The 20,850-nt window shown below is 49.0% G+C and overlaps 1 protein-coding gene across 2 annotated transcripts; it reads left to right on the top strand.

Annotated features, from left to right (window-relative positions):
* The first annotated feature begins 15,097 nt into the window (after nucleotides 1–15,097).
* On the top strand, nucleotides 15,098–19,549 carry LOC102966939 (cytochrome P450 1A2). 2 transcript variants are annotated; one of them, XM_015538672.2, is made up of 6 exons: nucleotides 15,098–15,925; nucleotides 16,471–16,591; nucleotides 17,068–17,157; nucleotides 17,336–17,459; nucleotides 18,377–18,463; nucleotides 19,189–19,549. In XM_015538672.2, exons 1-6 carry the CDS (start codon nucleotides 15,107–15,109, stop codon nucleotides 19,484–19,486), a joined length of 1,539 nt encoding a protein of 512 aa, XP_015394158.1. In that variant the 5' UTR covers nucleotides 15,098–15,106; the 3' UTR covers nucleotides 19,487–19,549. The 2 variants fall into 2 exon arrangements, with proteins under 2 accessions (XP_015394158.1, XP_042843612.1); XM_042987678.1 differs by lacking the exon at nucleotides 18,377–18,463 and having other exon boundaries at nucleotides 15,107–15,925.
* The last annotated feature ends 1,301 nt before the right edge of the window (nucleotides 19,550–20,850 follow it).

The following is a 20,850-nucleotide window of genomic DNA, read 5'->3' as shown; positions in this document are numbered from 1 at the left end:
GCACAGAGAATGTCAGAGGGTGAAAAGTAAAAGAAGGGGTAGGAATCACGTTGGGGAAAATTGCCATTCAAAATAGGGTGGTCAGGGGCGTCTGGCTGGCTCAGTTGGTGGAGCATGCGACATTTGATCTCGGGGGTTGAGAGTTCAAGCCCCATGTTTGGCGTGGAACCTACTTTAAGAAAAATAGGGTGATCAGAGAAGGCCTCACTGAGAGAATGACACTGAGCAGAGGCAGGTGTGTGGAATCAAGACTCAAGACGCACCGATATCTGGAAGCAGAGTGCACGGGGCTGAGGAAACAGCAAGTTCAAAGGACCCTAAGGGTGGTCTTTGGGAGGGAGCAGTACCAGGGGCACTAGAAACATCTCCTCCATGTGAGATGGACACATTGTGGGGTCTGAGACAAGGAAGATCACTCTGGCTACTGTACTGAGAATAGACTACGTGGAGGACACACTTCTCCACCTTAACATCTGTCCAGCCCTGCTGTGTCTTTGGCCAGGACCCCAGCATTGCTCCCTATTGTTAAAATGGCCTCCAAACCTGGTTCCCACTTGCCTGTGGCTCCCTCCGATTCCTTCTCTAGCCTGTTGGATCCAGAATGGTCTTTCCAAAAATGGAAAATCTCATTGTCACAACCATGCCCCTTCAGTAGCCCCCATCTGAACAAACCCCAGAATCTTTAGCAGAACCTACCTGGCCTGCACCTCGACTTCTAATCTCCCCTATTTGAAATCTCAGCTAAAACATCACTTTCTTTGGGAAGCCCCTACCCCACCCCAAATCCTCCCCACAGCTAGTTTGGGGTCTCCTGATCTGGTCTTCCAACACTCCGCTCCCCCCGCCCCGTGGTGATTCTCAGAACACTTGACCCCTGCTAGGACCCCAACCCAACTCGTCATTCCTGCCTCCATGCCCTAACACAAGACAAACACCAACCTGGGAGAAACAGATTGCTAAGTCAAGGCCTTGCAAGATATTAATAATTGGTAAAGGAGTTAGATCCACTGGGTGATATTTTTTTTTAATTTTTTTCCAACGTTTATTTATTTTTGAGAGACAGAGAGAGACAAAGCATGAGGAGGGGAGGGGCAGAGAGAGGGGGAGACACAGAATCCGAAGCAGGCTCCAGGCTCTGATCTGTCAGCATACAGCCCGATGCAGGGCTGGAACCCACAAACCATGAGATCACGACCTGAGCCAAAGTCAGACACTTAACTGACTGAGCCACCCAGACGCCCCTACCTGGGTGATATTGAGCCCTAATGCTATAATAGTGGAATTTAAGCAAAAGGACAGGCGGGAGACAAGGGAGGTATGGGCTTCCATTCTGCCTAGCATCCTTCCATTCATTCCACCTTTGTACCGCTGGCTCAGCCTGAGGAGCTTCATGGCACCCAGTAAAGGTCTGTCCTTTAATCTCAGTTGGAGCTGGAGCAACAGAGAGTGGAAAGAACCCATATGGAAACTGTGACAAGGGAGCAAAGAGCAAGGCACCCCCAGATCCCTATCCTGCTCTGCAACCCAGTCTCTCCCTTTGGCTTCCCAGAATCCCCGCCAATGCCCTAGCTCTAGAAAATCATGGCAGCCTGCTCATCAGGGATGGAGACTGTCTGCTGGGGCTCCTGACCAGGGAGCCAGCAAACTCCTCTTGGTAGAAGATGCTTTGCTCACATTCTCTAAGGGGCTCTTGACCCCAGAGAAATTCATTAGCTAATTAAGCCAATTTCTTTCCCACTTCTCAGGCACTTTGAGCTGGAGAGACTGACACCAGAACGAAGGCCCAAGGGCATGTGGTAAATCAGAGTCCAGAACTCTGGCCTCTTCCTTCCCGGCCAGGGCTCTACCCACCATGATTTATTATCCCAGATTACCAGCAAAGCCTCAGGGGTCCAAAGGTGGACAGGCTCAGCCCCTGGATCAGGGGCCCCCATTTCCCCATACTCCTGGACAAGAGTCTGGAGCACTGGGGTGACAGGAGGCATTGCACTTCTCATCAGCAAGCCCTGTCTCAGTGAACAGCCCACAAGACAAAGGGGCCTCCAAATCACCAGGCAGAGAAAGAGGGAGGCAAGGCAGGTGGCTAGAGAGCCTTGGCATGGAGCTGAACAGCCCATCCTGGGTCAAAGTTTACATGCCTTTGCGTGAGAAGATCTTTGGCTAGGATTCCCTAGCAATCGATTGGTCTGATACCAGGAACATGGGGGCGGGGGGGGCAGTGAGGAGGGGGAAAGGGCTCTGGGCTGAGGGTCTTGGTCCAGCCAAGAGTGTTTGGTCAGCACTGCTGAAGGCAGTGTAGTAGGGGGATGGGACAGCAAGACTCACAAGAAACCCCTACCCCACGGTGGAGACGGGGTTGATGCCCCAAACATAGCCTGTGCGGAATCTGGAAGTGCTCCGGGAGCTGAGAAAAAGTTGAGACCCTGGGGTGGGGGGCAGGTAAGGGGACTCTGCTGGAGGGTAGAGTAAGAAGAGTAGAGGAGGGGTATTCCTGGCCTGCGGAGGGGACATAGCACCAACGAGGCACGGTAGCGGGAGGTTGGGGTGAGGCTGTGGAACAAGAGTAGGGTGTGAGTGGATGTGGAGCACCGAGACTTGCCTCCCAGTGTGTCTTCGCCCTCGACCACACTGAGCTCTGAACCCTAAGCACCTTCACCTCTCCTACCTGTGCCCCGACAGCCAGACAGACTTGGTTTGCAGGATCCAGGGCTCAGATGGGGCAGTGCCCCCTGGCTCCCTGGCCCTTGGCTACTCTAGTTTGGGTGACAACACTTTCCCACAAAACCTACTGAACTGGTATGACTATTAAAAGTGCCCTCTCTCACTCTCCTCTCACTCTCCTCTCAGAGACTTATGGCTTGGACCATAAGTCATATGATTACCCCAGTGTTAGTGGATATCTGAGGGGTTTTGTGTGCCCAGCATCCATTCTCTCTTCTTCTGGAAGTACCACTTTGATTGTCCTTTGAGGACTACCTCACTTCTATTCTTAGCCAGTAGGTTTGGCCATCAGTCTGGCACATGACTGAGGCCAGTGAGAGCGTTACAGATGTTTTTATGAAATTGCTGGAAAAGAGAAGTTCTCTTTCTGCCAGGGGTGGCCAAGCTAGTAGGAAAATAAGTCTGGGGCTACCAGTGGCCATGTTTAAAGGAGGCCTACTTTAGAATGATGTCCATTCAGGGGAAAGCAAAGCTGAGAGATGAGGAGAGATGGCCCAGGTCAGGCATCCTACCATATGCTCCCTTCACTTCCGTCCAGGGCCAGCATCTGGGCAAGGCCACACTGCTGGCCACAGGGCCGCGATCACCAGAAGTCCTCACTTTCTTTCAGTTTCAAAGCCTCCTGGCTCCTCTCAACAGGGCCACAACCAGGCCCCCCCAATAATCAGCAGAAAGCAGGCTCTGTGGGGGCCCTCCGCAGAGATAGACCTCTGCAGGATCAGGACAAGAGATCTCCATGTTTTGATAGATGGGGAAAGGCTGGGAAGGTACAGACCCTGTGACACTGCACAGAGAAGGCTGGGGGTGGGGGAAGGTGCCCAGGGTTCCGGGCTAACTCTGGAGGGCAGTGGAGATGAAGGCAGCCCTTCTTTTCGCCTTTTTCTCTTCTTCCTCCAATGGCATCTGATATGATTAATTTAGATCCATATTACATAGCAGAGCTTGACTAATTCTACTCAGCTTGGCAGTTGCCTTTACTGCTGGGGATGTTTGCCAAGCCAGTGCATTGTGAAAACAGCCTTGCAGGGAAATGTTTGACTAGCTAAAGGGCATGTTCAGCACACTCAGGGAAATGCTCTGATCTCCCGTTAGAGATGCCCTTTGAATAAACACAGAGGTTTGCTGAGAGCTAACGTTCTTGTCCTCTTATCAAAGCAAGGCCTCTGCTTTGTCAGCCAGATGTTCCTGGATGACCTCCCACTGTCTCTGCCAAGGAGGAGGTCTCATTCAGACCTATGGGGCACAGCCCGGCTGCACCGCTAGCCAGAGACAGGCCACTCAACCAACTTAGCAACCCTTTCCCAACTGCCCCGCCTCTTGTAGGCACCCAGTAGCCACTCTTCCCACCTTGAGTTTTCCTCCTTTCTCACACCGCCCCCAGCCCCAGTTTTGTGCAAGTACCCTTCCTCTTCCTTTCCAGAGCTATGTGCCTCTGGAGGAGGCTGACCCTAGCCCCCCAGCCGCGGGTACTGTGTCCTGGCTGCTTTGAACCACTCATTATGGCTCCAGTTGCCTTGCTGGTGATTGGATTAAACACAGATCTGTACTATGATTCTGGCTAATGAGATCTGGAGAAATCTGGTAAATTCTAGGACTCCATCTGGTGAAGGAAGACTGGTTAATGATAACAACGCATCTTCAATAAAACCTTCAGAAAGAAAGGAAAATGTTTTGTGGACCATTTGTGTTGTCTCGTGTATGAAACAAGGTCCAGTAGAGGTGGCTGTCAAGCTGTGGCCTACTGTAGCGACTTTGCTAGGCTGTGTGAGAAAAAATACCCCAGCCTCACTCTCTTGCCACCCTCCCATCTCAGGCCAGCGCCTCCCATTGACTGAACCCAACAAGGAGCCAGAGGATGGTGGTGGGAGGAGGGCACTGATATAGTCTGCAGTGGTTAACCTCTCCGTGCACAGAGCAAGGGGGTGGGGGTGGGTCTGGAGGACAAAGAGGAGTTTCAGTGAGTCTGCGATGATCTCATTCCTCTGTTTGCCTGCTTGTTGTCAGTCTCCTCTGTGAAGGCAGGGGGCCTGTCTTCTTCACTGCTGTACGTTTTCTCCCAGAACAGGAGCCGGCAGCATGATCTATGCTCAATAAATATGGCCGAACATCCGCTAATGACAGGCACTGTACTAAAAACTGAGTTGTCTGGTCTAGAAAGGAAGAATGAAACCAAGCAATGTGACACCGGGGTATTAGTGCCATGGAGAGTTTGGCCCGAAAGAGGAGGATCCGAACCAGAGTAAGGGGTCAGGCTGGCCCAGAGGAGGTGGGGCTGGAGCTAAGGTTTGGAGAATTTGCTCTACTGGAGAGATGAGAATCCTTTGTCATTAATGCATCACAATATCGTAATGTAAGTAAGCATTTCTAACCTGGAAGCAATGCTTTTCCTGGAGGGTGTTTGTTGGATGGGGAAGAAGTGGTTGGAAGAGGATAGGGTGTTCCAGGCAGAGGGAAGAGCATGTGTGAAAGCACAGAGGCAGGCAACAAGAAGGATAAATGGTACCTCTGACTGGTGGGAAAGACGCCTAAGAAGGAGGGGACGGTGGGAAGTGAGGAGAGGAGTGAACAGAAAATGGCTCACATGCTGAACTGAGTTTGAAATTTGTTTCAAATGTCTTAAGAAATTACTAAAGGCTTTGGGGGCACCTGGCCGGCTCAGTCTGTGGAACATGCCGCTCTGGATCTCCGGGTCATGAGTTTGAGCCCCATGTTGGGTGGAGAGATTACTAAAGAAAAAATTGAATAGGGATATAACACGTTCAGACCTGCAATTCAACAAGTTCACTTGGGTGGTGGTATGGAGCTCAGACTGGAGGGATGAGTCGAGGAGGGAGCCAAGAAGGGTGCTGGCCAATACAGCAACCCTGAGCCACATGCGGCTACTTCCATTTAGAATTAAATGGAATTTAAAAAATAAATAAATTAAATTAAATTAAATTAAATGGAATTTAAAAATAATTTAATTTAAGGGAATTAAAAAATTAATTAAATTAAATTAAATTAAATGGAATTAAAATTCAGTATGTTAGGGGTGCCTGGGTGGCTTAGTCAGTGGAGCGTCGGACTCTTGATTTTGGTTCAGGTCATGATCTCACTGTTTGTGAGACTGAGCCTCTCATCAGACTCTACAGTAACAACACTGACAGTGCAGAGCCTGTTTGGGATTCTCCCTCTCTCTCTCTGCCCCTCCCCTGCTTGCGTTCTCCCTCTCTCTCTCTCTCTCTCTCTCTCTCTCTCTTTCTCTCTCTCTCAAAAATAAATAAATAAACACTTAATAAAAAAATAAAATTCAGTATCTCAGTTGCACTAACCACATTTCAAGTGCTTGATAGCAGCTTGTGGCTCGTGGCTACCCTATCAGATAGCACAGACGCAGAACATTCTACCACCACAGAAAGTTCTGTTGGACAGCACTGGCTTAGAGGCAGTGAGATCAAGTAGGAGATTCCCGCAAAAGCGAGGGCAGGAAGTGGTGTGGACAGCCTTCTGCAGACAGTGCCACAGTAACAGAGAGAAGGAGCAAGGCTTAAGAGGTATTTAGGCAGTAGGATCTTGAGAATCCAGCTGGTGGTGAAGGATTCCTGAGTTTCTGGCTGGGCTGATGATCCAGAGGGAAGGTGTGTGGGCAGGGAGGTGACATGATTCATGTGGGCATGATAAGGGTGCTGTGGGAGGGGGCTCCTGGGTGGACCCATGCAGCAGGTGATTGGATGTCCAGAACTGAAGCTCCAGATCCATATCTCATAGATCGTGAGACTCCCTCCCTAGATTTCATTATCCACCTATGTCCAGCAAGGTCTCCTTCTCTGCCAGATCTGGGCACAGAGATGAATGGGACTCAGCCCCTGCCTTCAAGGGGCCCACAGTCTCTGCTGGAGTTTAGGTGAGATGACGGGCCAGCCAAAAACTACAGCTCCTTGTGGCCAGAGCTGTGGCAGAAGTGAGAATGGGATGATGAGAGGCACAGAGAAGGACTCACCCCACAAGGAGCAGAAAAGGGGCTGCCAATTGCTGAGTCCTGACCACCAACCAGGCTGATGACTGTGCACTGAACAAATTTGTTGAGTGATGGAGGAGTGCCCTTCACCCTTCCCCTCACCTTAACCTTAGCCACACTCTGCACTTTCCTGGAATCCTTTCGTCAGGATAGGACTGCTGTGAAGCTAAAACAGAGACAGCCAACATTAAGTATGCAGCACAGAGCCTGGGCCATAGTAGGTGCTCAGCAAATTTTAACTGTCAGGATTATTACTTGAAATTTCCATAGAACTGATGCAGGAAATGCCCAAAGCAGAGTGTTCACAAAGCTCTCATGCAGGTTAGCACTCTTACTTGTGAACACTAATGGATTCAACAAATCTTGCTCTGAATACATGTTGTGTGCCAGTTTTGGTGCTGGAAACTAGAGGTAAGGAGAAAAGCAGAGGCTACCTCGACCCTTAAGCTCACAGTCCAAAGGGGAGACAGCATGAAGGGAGCTGTCAAGGAGAGCAGTGTGAGGCCTGGGGGAACTCAGAGGAGCAATGTGGTGACAGCTCAGCAGGGTATAGAATGATGAGCAGGAACTGGCCAGAGAACACGGGGTAGCCGTGAGTTTCGAGCAAAGGGATCAACATATGGAGAAAGACAATGGAGGTGGGCTGGGGGTATGCTGGGGGCTCATGGCAGCAAACAGAGCCATAGAGGTGAGCAACAGCTGCCTCTGAAGCCTTTGGGTGCTGAGCAAAGGAGTCTGGTTTTTATCCTGAAATCTGAGAAACATCAAGGGATTTTAAAAAGGGAAGTAGTCAATACGCTCTCCAGAATGGACAAAATGAAAAATGTGAACAGTAGTCCATGGTGGTGTGTGCATGAGAAGCATGCACCCTCACACACAGCTGGTGGACGTACCTATTGGTTCAAGTACTTTGGAAAATTGTTTGGTAGAATCCACTAGCACGGAACCTATGTCTAGCCTATGATGTAGCATGTCCTCTTATGGCTTTATACGTAGCAGAAATACATACAGAAATATGTGTAAGAACGCTCTCAACATTCAGGCTCATCATAGTGCGAGATGGAAAACAACCCAAACATCAATCAGCAGTTGAATGGATAAATAAATTGCGTGTTCATGTTATAATGGAACAGCATACAGTAAGGGGAACGAACTACAACCACATCCAACTTGTGAATAAATCTCATAAATGGATGGAAAGGGACGAAGGTAGATACAAAGGAGTACGCACTGACTGCTCAGTTAGACACTTAAAAGTGGTTGGAATGAGTTTTATGATTTTTTATTTTATATTTTACCATAATAGAAAAAGTAAAAACAAATTCATAGAACCATACAATTCATAGAGCAGAGGTCACTCTAATGTAAACAATGGACTTTAGTTAATACTGATGTATCAGTATTCATTCACCAGTTGTAACAAATCATGCTAATGGGAGGTGTTGATCATAGGGGAAAGGGGGAGTGGAGGTAGGGGGGTATATGGCAGTTTTCTCTACTTTCCACTCAATTTTTCTATAAAGTTAGACTATTATAAAAAATAAAATCTACTGGGGGCTCAGTCAGTTAAAATTCAGACTCTTGATTTCGGCTCAAGTCACGATCCCAGGGTTGGGGGATGGAGCCCCACATTGGGCTCCATGCTGAATGTGGATCCTGCTTGGGATTCTCTCTCTCTCTCTGTCTCTCTCTCTCTCACTCTCTCTCTTTCTTTCTCTCTCTCTCTCTCTCTCTCTCTCTCTCTCTCTCTGTCTCTCTCTGTCTCTCTCCTTCTCTCTCTCCTCTGCCCCTCTCCCTTTCTCTAAAGAAAGTCTATTAACTAAAAATATTACAGGACAGGGGCACCTGGGTGGCTCGATCAGTTAAGCATCCGACTCAGGTCATGATCTCGAGGTTCATGCATGCTGACAGCTCAGAACCTAGAGCCTGCTTCAGATTCTGTGTCTCCCTCTCTCTCTGACCCTCTCCCACTCACATTCTGTCTCTGTCTCAAAAATAAAATAAACACTTAAAAACATTTTTTAAATATTCCATGACAAAAAAAAAAAGAGTAGACACAGCATAATTTCATTTATATAAAGAACAAACACAGGGGCACCTGGGTGGCTCAGTTGGTTAAGTGTCCAACTTCAGCTCAGGTCATGATCTCACAGTTTGTGGGTTCAAGCCCCGTGTCAGGTTCTGTGCTGACAGCTCAGAGCCTGGAGCCTATTTCAGATTCTGTGTCTCCTTCTCTCTCTGCCCCTCCCCCAGTCGTGCTCTGTCTCTGTCTCAAAAATAAACATTAAAAAATTTTTTTAAAAAAGAACAAACACAGACAAGACTAACCTGCAGTCTTAGAAGTTGGGGTGATGGCTTCCCTCAGGGTAGGAGCACAAGGGGGTTTCTAGGGTGCTGGTAACATTCTGTTTCTTGATTTGAGGGCTGGTTACATGGGTTTGTTAAATCCGTAAAAATTCATCAAGCTGTACACAATATCTACACTTTTCAGTGTGGATCTTATAATTAATTAAAAGTTTTAAGATTTTTATTAAAAATAAGATAGCCTGTTGCATAGAAGTTCAAATATTTTATGTAGATACTCCATCCTCAAGGTTGGGAGTGGGGAGCAGAACTCTCCACTCTGGAGGTGTGGGCTGCTCACAGGGACTTCTTTCCAAAGAGCACAGTACAGAAGTGGGGTGGGGGGGGAGGAGTGACTCACCATGGAAAAACTTGACAAACTCCACTTCAACCAGCTGATCAAAGTCAACATCAACCATCCTGAGCCAAGCTGACAATATGTAGCCTTGACATGATGTGACAAAGATGACACTTTTCTTCTGTGGTCTTCTACAAATAACCCATAGTCCCAGCATCAAACAGATTCCAACACTGGGCCTCCTGTGGAATAACAGACCAGTACTCCTGAGAACTGTCAAGGCCATCAAAAAAGATACTCTGAGAAACGTCACAACCTAGGGGAGCTTAACGATGGCTCAGTGTAATATGGGGTCTTCCTTGATGGGATAGTGGAACAGAAGGAGACATCAGGCAAAAACTAAGGAGATCTGAATAAAGTATGACTTTTTAATTAAAGAATTAGAGTGAGAGAGATGGAGAGGGAAATAAAGGTAGAGGGGATGAGGAAGGGAAGGAAGGAAGGAAGGAAGGAAGGAAGGAAGGAAGGAAGGAAGGAAGGAAGAAAGAAAGTAGGAAGGACAGGAGGGAGGGAGGAGAGACACCCACAGAAAGAAAGAGAGAAATATTTAATTTTCTGTAAAACTTAGCCTAACCTCAAACTTTAATCTTTCTTTTTAGTGTTTATTTATTTTTGAGAGAAAGCATGGGGGAGGAGCAGAGAGAGAGGGAGACTAGAGGATCCGAAGAGGGCTCTGCGCTGACAGCAGAGAGCCCAATGCGGGACTCGAACTCACGATCCTTGATATCAGGACCTGAGCCAAAGTCAGACACTCAACCGACTGAGCCATCCAGGTGCCCCAAACCTTGATCTTTTTATTGCGCAAGCTGAACCCAGTAGAGATACAGACAGAAAACCGCTTTCCTTTCTCTCAGCCGTGGATCTTCAAACCCTCTCTGCAGTTGTATCAGACTTCTTGACCTTGGCCCAGCTTGACCACACAGCTTTCCCCAGTTCAATCTAAATCAAAATTTGCTACGGGGCGCCTGGGTGGCTCAGTCAGTTAAGTGTCCGATTTTGGCCTGGGTCATGATCTCACGGTTCGTGGGTTTGGGCCCCGCATTGGACTCAGAGCCTGGAGCCTGCTTCGGATTCTGTGTCTCCCTCTCTCTGCCTCTCCCCTGCTCATGCTATCTCTCTCAAGGAATGAATAAACATTAAAAAAAAATTTTAAATCAAAATTTGCTTCTCACGTCCAATTTAGGGTGTGTTCCCAGCCTCTTGGAGACCTGGCCAGACCCCATGAGGAGAGAATGTTGCTCTGTTTCTGTACTCCTTCCTTCCCCTGCCCTGCTCTTTACTGGCCTCTCCACCAGGGAGGGCAAAGAGGGAAGGTGCTGGAAGAGAAGCCAATCTCTTTGTATTTGCTGGGTGCTATTTATCTTCTCTCTTGGCTAAAGACGCCCTTATGTGTAGCAGATACTCCACTGCCAGCTTTGCATCGGGTGGCTTAGAGTCCCAACTGTCCTCCATATCATAGAGTCCCTAAGTAGCGCATGGACTCTCTGGCTGACCTCTTGCCCGCCCCCAGCTCACTCTCACAGGGTACATTTGCAACCTGTGGCTGCTGAGGTCCCCTCCCTTCTGCAGTGAGGTCCCATGATGCAGCTTATGTCTAATCCCTTCAGGATGTCTACCCAGCCCTCAGGAGACTCATATCCTGGTACTGCATCCCACTCTGGCCATGCAGACTGCCCTCTGCTGCCCCCACCATCACAGCTGCTCCCCCAAATCCAGGGACACATTTCCAGCAGGTGTATAACATGTTGGTCCGGAGTACAGTCTTCTGAAGGTTTGGGTCTCAGCTCTAATACACTCCTCTGGAACCTAGAGCAAATTACACAACTTGTCTGTGCCTCTCTTACTCCATTGTAATACGAGAACAGTATTAATTTCGATTCCATGGGATGACTGAGAATGCTTTTTGTTCATATGTGAAAAGCTCTTAGAACAACTGAGTCCATAACTATCAAGCTCTATAAAGTATGTGATAAATATGCAAATGGCACAGTCCTCCTCACCACTGTCCAACCCACCTGGACTCTTGGCCCGAGAAGGAGACGCCATTCTCCCCTCCTTTTTTTTTTAAAGTTTATTTATTTTGAGGTGGGGAGGAGCAGAGAGAGAATCCCAAGCAGGCTCTGAACCATCAGCACAGAGTCGGACACGGGGGCTCGAAACCACAAACAGTGAGATCACCACCTGAGCCGAAATCAAGAGTCAAACACTCAACCCACTGAGCCACCCAGGGACCCCAACAGGTATCCGACTTTCAAACCTTGGGTCTTCTGGACCCTCCTCACTTAGCGCTCTGAGATGGAGAGTTCCTCCTGCCTTCCCCAGGGAGGGAGAGCGAATCACGATGGAAATCCTCACCAAGCAACAGCCCTCTTGCTACCTTAAAGCTCCTTGATAGTCAGTGAACACCCACATACCTTCCCCTAGGACCTTGGATAGCTAACATTTGCCATATCTACTGTCTCTCCTCTCTATATGCATACACCCAGAGACATACATTTTTTCCCATTTTCTTTTTAATGTTTATTTCTTTATTTTGAGAGAGATACTGCATAAACAGGGGAGGGGCAGAGAGACGATCCCAAGCAGACTCCTTGATGTGAACACAGAGTTCAAGGTGGGGTTCAGTCCCACAAACCGTGTGAGATCATGACCTAAGCCAAAATCAAGAGTTGGAAGCTTAACCGACTGAGCCACCCAGAGGCCCCTTAGACATTTTTTAACAGAATTATTTAAAAGTTGAAAAAATCAGGGGCGCCTGGGTGGTTCAGTTGGTTAAGTGTCCAACTTGACCTTAGGTCATGGTCTCACGGTTTGTGAGTTTGAGTGCCACATGGGGCTCTGTGCTGACAGCTAGAAGCCTGAAGCCTGCTTCGGATTCTGTGTCTCCTTCTCTCTCTGCCCCTCCCCAACTTGTGCTCTCTCTCTATCGAAAATAAATAAATGTAGGGGCGCCTGGGTGGCGCAGTCGGTTAAGCGTCCGACTTCAGCCAGGTCACGATCTCGCGGTCCGTGAGTTCGAGCCCCGCGTCAGGCTCTGGGCTGATGGCTCGGAGCCTGGAGCCTGTTTCCGATTCTGTGTCACCCTCTCTCTCTGCCCCTCCCCCGTTCATGCTCTGTCTCTCTCTGTCCCAAAAATAAATAAAAAACGTTGAAAAAAAAATTAAAAAAAAAAAGAAAATAAATAAATGTAAAAAAAAAATGTTTTTAAGTTGCAAAAATCATGACACGTCACCCCCAAACACCATAACATTAATCTCCTAAGAAAATTTCCTACAGTACCCTGCCACATAACCACGATGCTACATTCACATCTAAGAAAATTAACATTAATTCCTTAATATCTTCTAATCTCCAATCTATGTTCATGTGCCTCCGGTTGTCCCAAAAATGTCTTCTGTAGCTTTAAAAAATTTTTTTCTTGGGGCGCCTGGGTAGCTCAGACGGTTGAGTGTCTGACTCTTGATTTCTGCTTGGGTCATGATCCCAGGGTCATGGGATCGAGCCCCCCATCAGGCTTTGCACTGGGCATGGAGCCGGAACGTGGAGCCTGTTTGGATTCTCTCTCTCTTTCCCTCTGCCCCTCTTCCCAACTCACACGCTCTCTGTAAAATTTAAAAAAATTTTTTTCCTTTAAATCCAGGGTCCAGTGAAATTTTACATATTGCATTTTTTTTTGTTTTTTTAAAAAATATTTATTTACTTTTGAGAAAGCACAAGAGGGGGAGGGGCAGAGAGAGGGGGACAGAGGATCCAAAGCAGGTTCTACACTGACAGGCTGACAACAGTGAGCCCAATGTGGGGTTCAAACTCATGAACCGCAAGATCATGACCTGAACTGAAGTTGGACACTCAACCAACTGAGCCGCCCGGATGCCCCTACATATTGTATTTGGTTGCTTTGTCTCTTCAGGTTCTTCACTCTAGAAAAGGACCTTTTTTTTTAATGACGTTGACTGTTTTGAAGCCAGTTGCCATGAGGAACCGCCCACAGCATGGATATTCTTCATTTGATTTTAAATTTCTTATCATCTCTTACCAGGAGGGAGGAGGGCAAAGGGGTCACCTTTCAGAATGCAGGGTCCTAAATGTTTTTCAGATTAAAGATTTGGGCTGAAACTCGGAGTTGGCCGGAACACGCCCATTTCTTACGGGGTCTTGCAGCTTGTTGGAAGGGTGCTACAGATCACCATTCCTGAGAGGAGCAGATCAGCCTGGACCAAGTGCCCAGGCAGGGTGCCTCCTCATGGGTGCAGTGGGAGAGGAGACTGAAACAGCCCAGGGGTCTTTTGCTCCTAGACCCTGACCTGCCCTTGAGAGAAAAAAACATTTTGACCCTGGAGCCTGAAAAGAGCTGGACATTCCTCCCCAGGGACATGACAAGACCTGCCTTGGGCCCTGGGTAGCGGGTGCAGCTGAGGGATCCTTGCCCAAGGTCAAGGGCTGACCCTTCTGATTTCATTTGATGACATTGATATCAGGTGACCAGGATGGCCAGGCCAATCTGACAGAGGGTGATGTCTATAAAACGCCCTTCACCCAGAGACAGAAGCTCCGTGCCAGACTCCATAATCCTGCTGATCTCAAGCACCTGCCTCTACAGGTACCTTTCTTGGGCTCATTTCCCAGTCCCTGGGAAATATCTTGGGAATGAATGGAAAGGAATAGACCCTGAGTTAGGTGTAGGAGGCCTGAGTTCTGGTCCACCCTGACCAGTTCCAGACCTCAGTTTCTACTTATTTATTTATTTATCTTTAGAGAGAGAGAGAGTGGGGGAGAGTTACAGAGGAAGAGAGAGAGAGAGAGAGAGAGAGAGAGAATCCAAAGCAGACTCCATTCTCAGTGTGGAGTCCAACACGGGGCTCAATCCCATGACCCTGGGATCATGACCTGAGCTGAAATCAAGAGTTGGAAGCTTAACCAACTGAGCCACCCAAAAGCCCCTCTCCATTTTTATTTTTAAATTTTCTTTCTGTCTCCATTTTTAAATTAGCAACTTGGACTGGGCCATCTCTGATTAGAATGGAGAGATGGGGAGGGGTCCCCACCTGGCACAAGGGCAGCCCTGGCTGTGGCTTGGTTGCAGCCCAATCTCAGTCTCCAAGACTGTGAGAGGGTGGGGACTCAACCTCAGAGGAGGGACTCTCCTTGATCTGGTAAAGAATGCCCCAGGGGAGGAAGCATCACCAGTCATTTGCATGAGCCCTGGGACCCTGGCCCCCTCAGTGTTTGTTGCTGGGTGGGAGCTGTTCCCCTTTCCCTGGGTAGGAGGAGGTATTGGCAGGAAGTCAGCATCGGCAGGGACCCTTTGGCATAATGTCCAGCATAACCTTGAACTGGGGGCTGGCAAGGGTGCTTCCCTGTTTTGAAGTCGTCCATTGCCTCCACTCCAGCCTCAGAATTGGAAATTGAGGTGATGGGCAGATGGGAGCATCAGGGGTAAGAGTTCAGACACTTAGGTTGGGAATTTTGAGTCTCCTTTCCAGGCCTCAGATTCGGTGATGCTCTAAGAGTGAGCTCTTGGGACATGGGACCTACGGTGGATACACTTAAGTCTTTCTGGCATCTAGCTAGGAGCCAAGTACCAATCATGTGCCAGTGTTTATTGACTGAGTGAGTGAATGAACGAGTGAATGGCTCCATCTTGATACTCAACCTGGCTCCTCCTTCTTCCCCAGTAGTTGATACAGATGGCAATATCCCCAACGGCCACAGAGCTTCTCCTGGCCTCCTTTGCCTTCTGCCTGGTGTTCTGGGTGGTCAGGGCCTGGCAGCCTCGGGTTCCCAAAGGCCTGAAGAGTCCACCAGGGCCCTGGGGCTGGCCTCTGCTCGGGCACGTGCTGACCTTGGGGAAGAACCCACATCTGGTGCTGGCAAGGCTGAGCCAGCGTTACGGGGACGTGCTGCAAATCCGCATCGGCTCCACACCCGTGCTGGTGCTCAGTGGCCTGGACACCATCCGGCAGGCCCTGGTGCAGCAGGGTGATGACTTCAAGGGCCGGCCCGACCTCTACAGCTTCAGGCTGGTCACTGATGGCCACAGCATAGCCTTCAGCCCAGACTCTGGACCGGTGTGGGCCGCCTGCAAGCGCCTGGCCCAGAGCGCTCTCAACACCTTCTCCATTGCCTCAGACCCGGCTTCCGCATCCTCCTGCCATCTGGAAGACCATGTGAGCAAGGAGGCCGAGGCCCTCATCAGCAGGTTGCAGGAACAGATGGCAGAGGTCGGGAGCTTCGATCCCCATAGCCAAGTGGTGCTGTCAGTGGCCAATGTCATTGGTGCCATGTGCTTTGGGCAGCACTTTCCTCAGGACAGTGAGGAAAAGCTCAGCCTCATACACAGCAGCAATACATTCGTGGAGAATGCGTCCTCTGGGAACCCTGTGGACTTCTTCCCCATCTTTCAATATATCCCCACCCCTGGCCTGCAGAGATTCAAGGCCTTCAACCAGAAGTTGGTACAGTTCCTGCAGAAAATTATCCAGGAGCACTACCAGGACTTTGACGAGGTGAGCCCAGGGTTTTGGAGCGGCAGGGCCTGGGTGCCATCCCTCTCACTCAGCTTCAAGGTACACACGCAGCTGATATGCTGCTGCCAAGGCCTGGGAAGGCTCTGGAACACCCTGGACTAGCTGAGGGACCTGGAAACAATCCCTTTCCCTCTCTGGCCTCAGTTTCCTCATCCCTCCTGCCTCTCTTTCAGGGTGGCTTGAAGCCCCAGAGATATTTGGCTGTGAATGGGCCCCTGGCAGAGTCCTGCAATGTGGGGGTTGTTGTCTTAAGAAGGCTTTTGTTCTGCAGGAATCTGAATGCTGACAGAGGCTAATCCCCAGCTCAGGTGGCACTTTGCTTCCCAGTACTCACCCCAGCCTCCTCCTTGGAAACTGGACCCTTGGGGTTATTGGGAGGAAGGGTCCCCAGGGCTGCCACCAGCTCCCACTGTAAGCCCAGCTTACTGCCTAGAGGCCAGGGGGAGGTGCCATGTGGAATGGGGCAAGGTTCAGTGGTTGGCCCTGGAAGTGCCAGGGTTGTCCCTAAGCTTGTGTCCTCACAGAACAACATCCAGGACATCACAGGCGCCCTGTTGAAGCACTGTAAGAAGGGCTCCAGAGCTAATGGTGGCCGCATCCCTCACGAGAAGATTGTCAGCCTTATCAACGACATTTTTGGGGCCGGTAGGAGTCAGACCCTTGCTCCTCCATCCATCACTGCCTGCTGTCCACCCACAGACTTGTTCAGCCCCTGAGTCCATCAGATAACTTGCCAACCACATACCAGATGGGTGCAGGACACACAGACACCTGGCCCATGTTCAGGGTCTGAGTCCAGGCCATGCCAACAACTGTCAGTGGAAATTCAACCAAACCCCTCTCTGCCTCTGGGCCTCAGTTTCCCTACCTGAATAATAAAGGGTTCTCTAGCCTGGAAGTCTGGGTCCCTGTAATTCCAGAAACGAATTCTAAAACCAGTGACCAAATTTGCGGTGAGAAGATCTGTCTCTGCCCTCAGAAAACTCATGGAGTGGGTGGAGAAGGTAGGGGGGAAGAAGGCAGAGAAAGCAATGCTTTGTACATTCATGCTGGGTGTTTGGGGAATGCCGGTTTCTTGTTCTTGGCTTTCTTACTTCCTTACCTTGCACCATGCTGCCCAGGATTTGACACTGTCACAACAGCCATCTCCTGGAGCCTTATGTACCTTGTGACAAATCCTGAGAAACAGAGAAAGATCCAGGAGGAGCTGGGTACGTGGCAGAGATGCATTGGCTGAGAGAAGCCTTGGGATCCCCAGGTGATTTATTCGATCTACACGTGGCCGTTATGGGCCTAACAGGGGATGTAATAGGGACATACTAGGGGACGCAGATGCTATGGAGCAATCAGGACGGCCCTAAGCCCTGTTTGGTCTTCCGTGTTCTACAGACACAGTGGTTGGCAGGGCACGGCGGCCCCGGTTGTCTGACAGACTCCAGCTGCCCTACCTGGAGGCCTCCATCTTGGAGATCTTCCGACACTCCTCCTTCATCCCCTTCACTGTCCCCCACAGGTAAGATCTGTTTATTCTGCCCTGCCACCTTTGAAGTCCTCACCATGTCTCTTCTTCCCATCTTCTCAGCCCTGGCCCTGGCTCAGATCTCGGCATCTCATTTCTGGCCATGTCACCAAGTTCCTCACAGACTCTCAGCCTCTAGTCTGTCCCCCAGCCAGTCCAAGCCTGATCAAACTACCCCACTTTCAAGACAAAGTCACATTCTTGACCTCAGCTCTCACTCACCTCTGCTCACATTCCCTCCCTGCAAGTACTCTCAGCCCAGCCAGGCTGGCCTCACTGTACCTCACCAGCACGATGAAGCCAACCTCCAATCCTGCTGATGCTGGACCTTCTTCTGGGAATGCCATCTACCCTCTTCTCTGGCTACCAGAATCCTGTGCTTGCCCAAGGTCCATCCTGACACAAACTTCCCCTTCGCTAGCAGGCTTTCTTGACTCAACTGGCTGGCACAGATTCATTCTCTGATATCTTGCAGAACTTTCAGCCATTTGTCTTTGATAATGTCCTGGGATTTTTCACAATGTCAAGAGAGTTAGTGAACATTTACTTCTACCCATATATTGGTCTAGTCATTCCTGGAGCAAGAGGTCTGACTCCTCAGCCAAGCTGGGAACTCCCGCAGGGCTGGCCCAGACTGCCTTCTTCTTGGCTCCAGAGGATGGCCAAGTGCACAGCCAGATGCACAAAAAAGTTTAGTAAACACTTGCTCGGCTGAAGGTGAAAAACAGGCGCTGAGGAAGGGGAAGGATAACTTCACCGCTTCCCTGCACCTGACATTCCCTCCCAGTGTGGGGTATGGAGACTGTGGCGAGCAAGCTATTGGGCTGGGGCGGAAGTAGGAGAGAATAGTTCCCAAAGACATGCCCCAGTTTTCCTGCCCTGAGCCTGACTGCTCCCTCTTCCTTCCTCAGCACAACAAGGGACACGACACTGAATGGCTTCTACATCCCAGAGAAACACCTTGTCTTCATAAACCAGTGGCAGGTCAATCATGACCAGTGAGTATACATCTCCCACTAAAAAATACGTGAGGCTCAGCAGTCAGGAAGGCTGTCTGTCCCCCTGGGAACTGGTTATATAATAGAGGAATGGGGCCTTGATTGCTATACATAGTCTGTTCTAAGTAACAGACTTTAGGTCCATGTTTCTCAAACTATAGTGCACATAGGAAATGACCAGCAGGTTGGTTAGATTAGGGTGCCTCATCCCCCAAGATTCCACTTTGGGAGGTAAAATGGAGTACCTCAGGTGATTCTGATGGCAATGGCCTGGTGACCTCTCTTTAGAAAATCCCACTCTAGCCTGTAGGTAGAGGGACCATATAATTTACCATCTAAACGGGGGCGCTCCTGAGTGTGAAAAGGGATACTGCCAACAATTCCTCCAAAGCAATAAGCATAAACCAGGATGTACTGTTGATTCCCCTTATATATTGAGTAGGATGGAGATAACATTTTCCTTCTTTTAATTTCTTGTAATTGAAGCATTATTTCTTTAAAATAACAAACTAATATTAAAAAGCACCATTTGCAAGGCCAATCATTTTAGAGAGAGATTTGTAAAAGAAATAAGCATCAAAATACGGTTTGGCCGCTTTCTCCACTCTCTTTTCATTACTCTCGACCTATTCTAACACTTGTACCATCAACAGAAGTCTCCCCCAGGTCTTTCCTCCCAGGGTCTCCCCCACCCAGAAATCCCATCTCCTCTGTTCCTCTTGCAGAAAGGTGTGGGGAGATCCATTTGAGTTCCGGCCAGAGCGATTCCTCACTGCTGATGGCACTGCCATCAACAAGATCTTAAGCGAGAAGGTGATGATCTTTGGCCTGGGCAAGCGCCGGTGTATAGGGGAGGTCCTGGCCAAGTGGGAGGTCTTCCTCTTCCTAGCCATCTTGCTGCAGCAGCTGGAGTTCAGCGTGCCAGCGGGTGTGAAAGTAGACCTAACTCCCATCTATGGACTGACCATGAAGCACGTCCGCTGTGAGCACGTCCAGGCCCGGCCACGTTTCTCCATCAAGTGAAGACACCAGCATGCCAAGGCAGAGGGAGGGGTGAGGATCACCCATGGGTCCCCAGCCCTTGTTTTTTGCCTTTTTCTTAAATGAAAGCTTTATTGAGGTATAATATACATACCATACAATTCACTTTCTTAAAAGTAGACAATCCAATGGCTTTTAGTATATTCACAGATCTCAGGGGGTTCCTGGATCTAGTTTCAACATGGGGGGGTCCCCACACATACAACACCAAGCAATTCTTGGACACCAACAGGGTGTCCAAGAATTCAACTCAATTCTAACACTGTCTACCCAGAGATAGCATTACACTTCACAGGTTAAGGGCTCAATCCTACAGAACTGCCCCCCACCCCCCACTCCTGACTTTAGTTGCTAGTCACAAGCCCCAAGCTGCTACTTGTGCTTCTGACCAACCAGCTTCAGACTGGGGGTTCCAATGACCTCCCCCTCCTTAGGTTCTTTAATTTGCTAGAGTGGCCCACAGAACTCAGGGAGACACTTACTTATGTTTACCAGTTTATTAAAAGATATGATGAAAGATAGGAATCAGCAGCCAAAGAGATATACAGGGCAAGGTCTGGGGAAGGGGTATAGAACTTCCATGCCCTCTCCAGGCACATCATTCTCCCCAATCTCTGGGTGTTCACCAACATGGAAGCTTTTGATCCCAGTCCTTTTGGGATTTTATGGAAGTTTCATTGCATACTCAGGACTGACTAAGTCCTTGACCACTGTCTCATTGAACCATCAGCCCCTTTCCCCTCCCCAGAGATCAGGGAGTGAGACTGATCCAACACTCTAATCACATGGTTGGACCTCCTGGAAACCATCTCCCAAAGTTACCTTCATTAATGCAACAAAAGATGGAGTGCCTGGGTAGCTCAGTCGGCTCAGGTCACGATCCCAGGGTTGAGCCCACACTGAGCATGGAGCCTGCTTAAGATTCTCCCTCTCTCTCTCTCTCTCTCTGCCCCTCTCCCCTACTCACTCACTCTCTCTATAATACATATATACTTTATATATATATTAAATATATATAATATATATATACATTTAATATATACATATATATAAACAAAAGACACCTTCATCACTCTCAACACTTAGGAACTTCCAAGGGTTTGAGAAGCTGTGAGCCAGGATCTGTGGACAAAGACCAAATATATATGAGAAATATGTTTGGTCATTCATATGACCAACATCTATTTCTCATAAACCACAAATTGCAACAGAATTGTACTACCATACCATAATCAATTTTAGAAACTTCTCATTGACTGGAAAAGAAAGCTCATACCCACTGGCAGTCACTCCCCATTTTCCCCAACCCTCCTCCGAGTCCCACCAGTTCTAGGCAACTACTAATC

This window comes from Panthera tigris, chromosome B3 (genome assembly GCF_018350195.1).
Source record: "Panthera tigris isolate Pti1 chromosome B3, P.tigris_Pti1_mat1.1, whole genome shotgun sequence".
Taxonomy (NCBI): Eukaryota; Metazoa; Chordata; class Mammalia; order Carnivora; family Felidae; genus Panthera; species Panthera tigris.
This window is presented reverse-complemented; position numbering and strand designations above follow the sequence as displayed.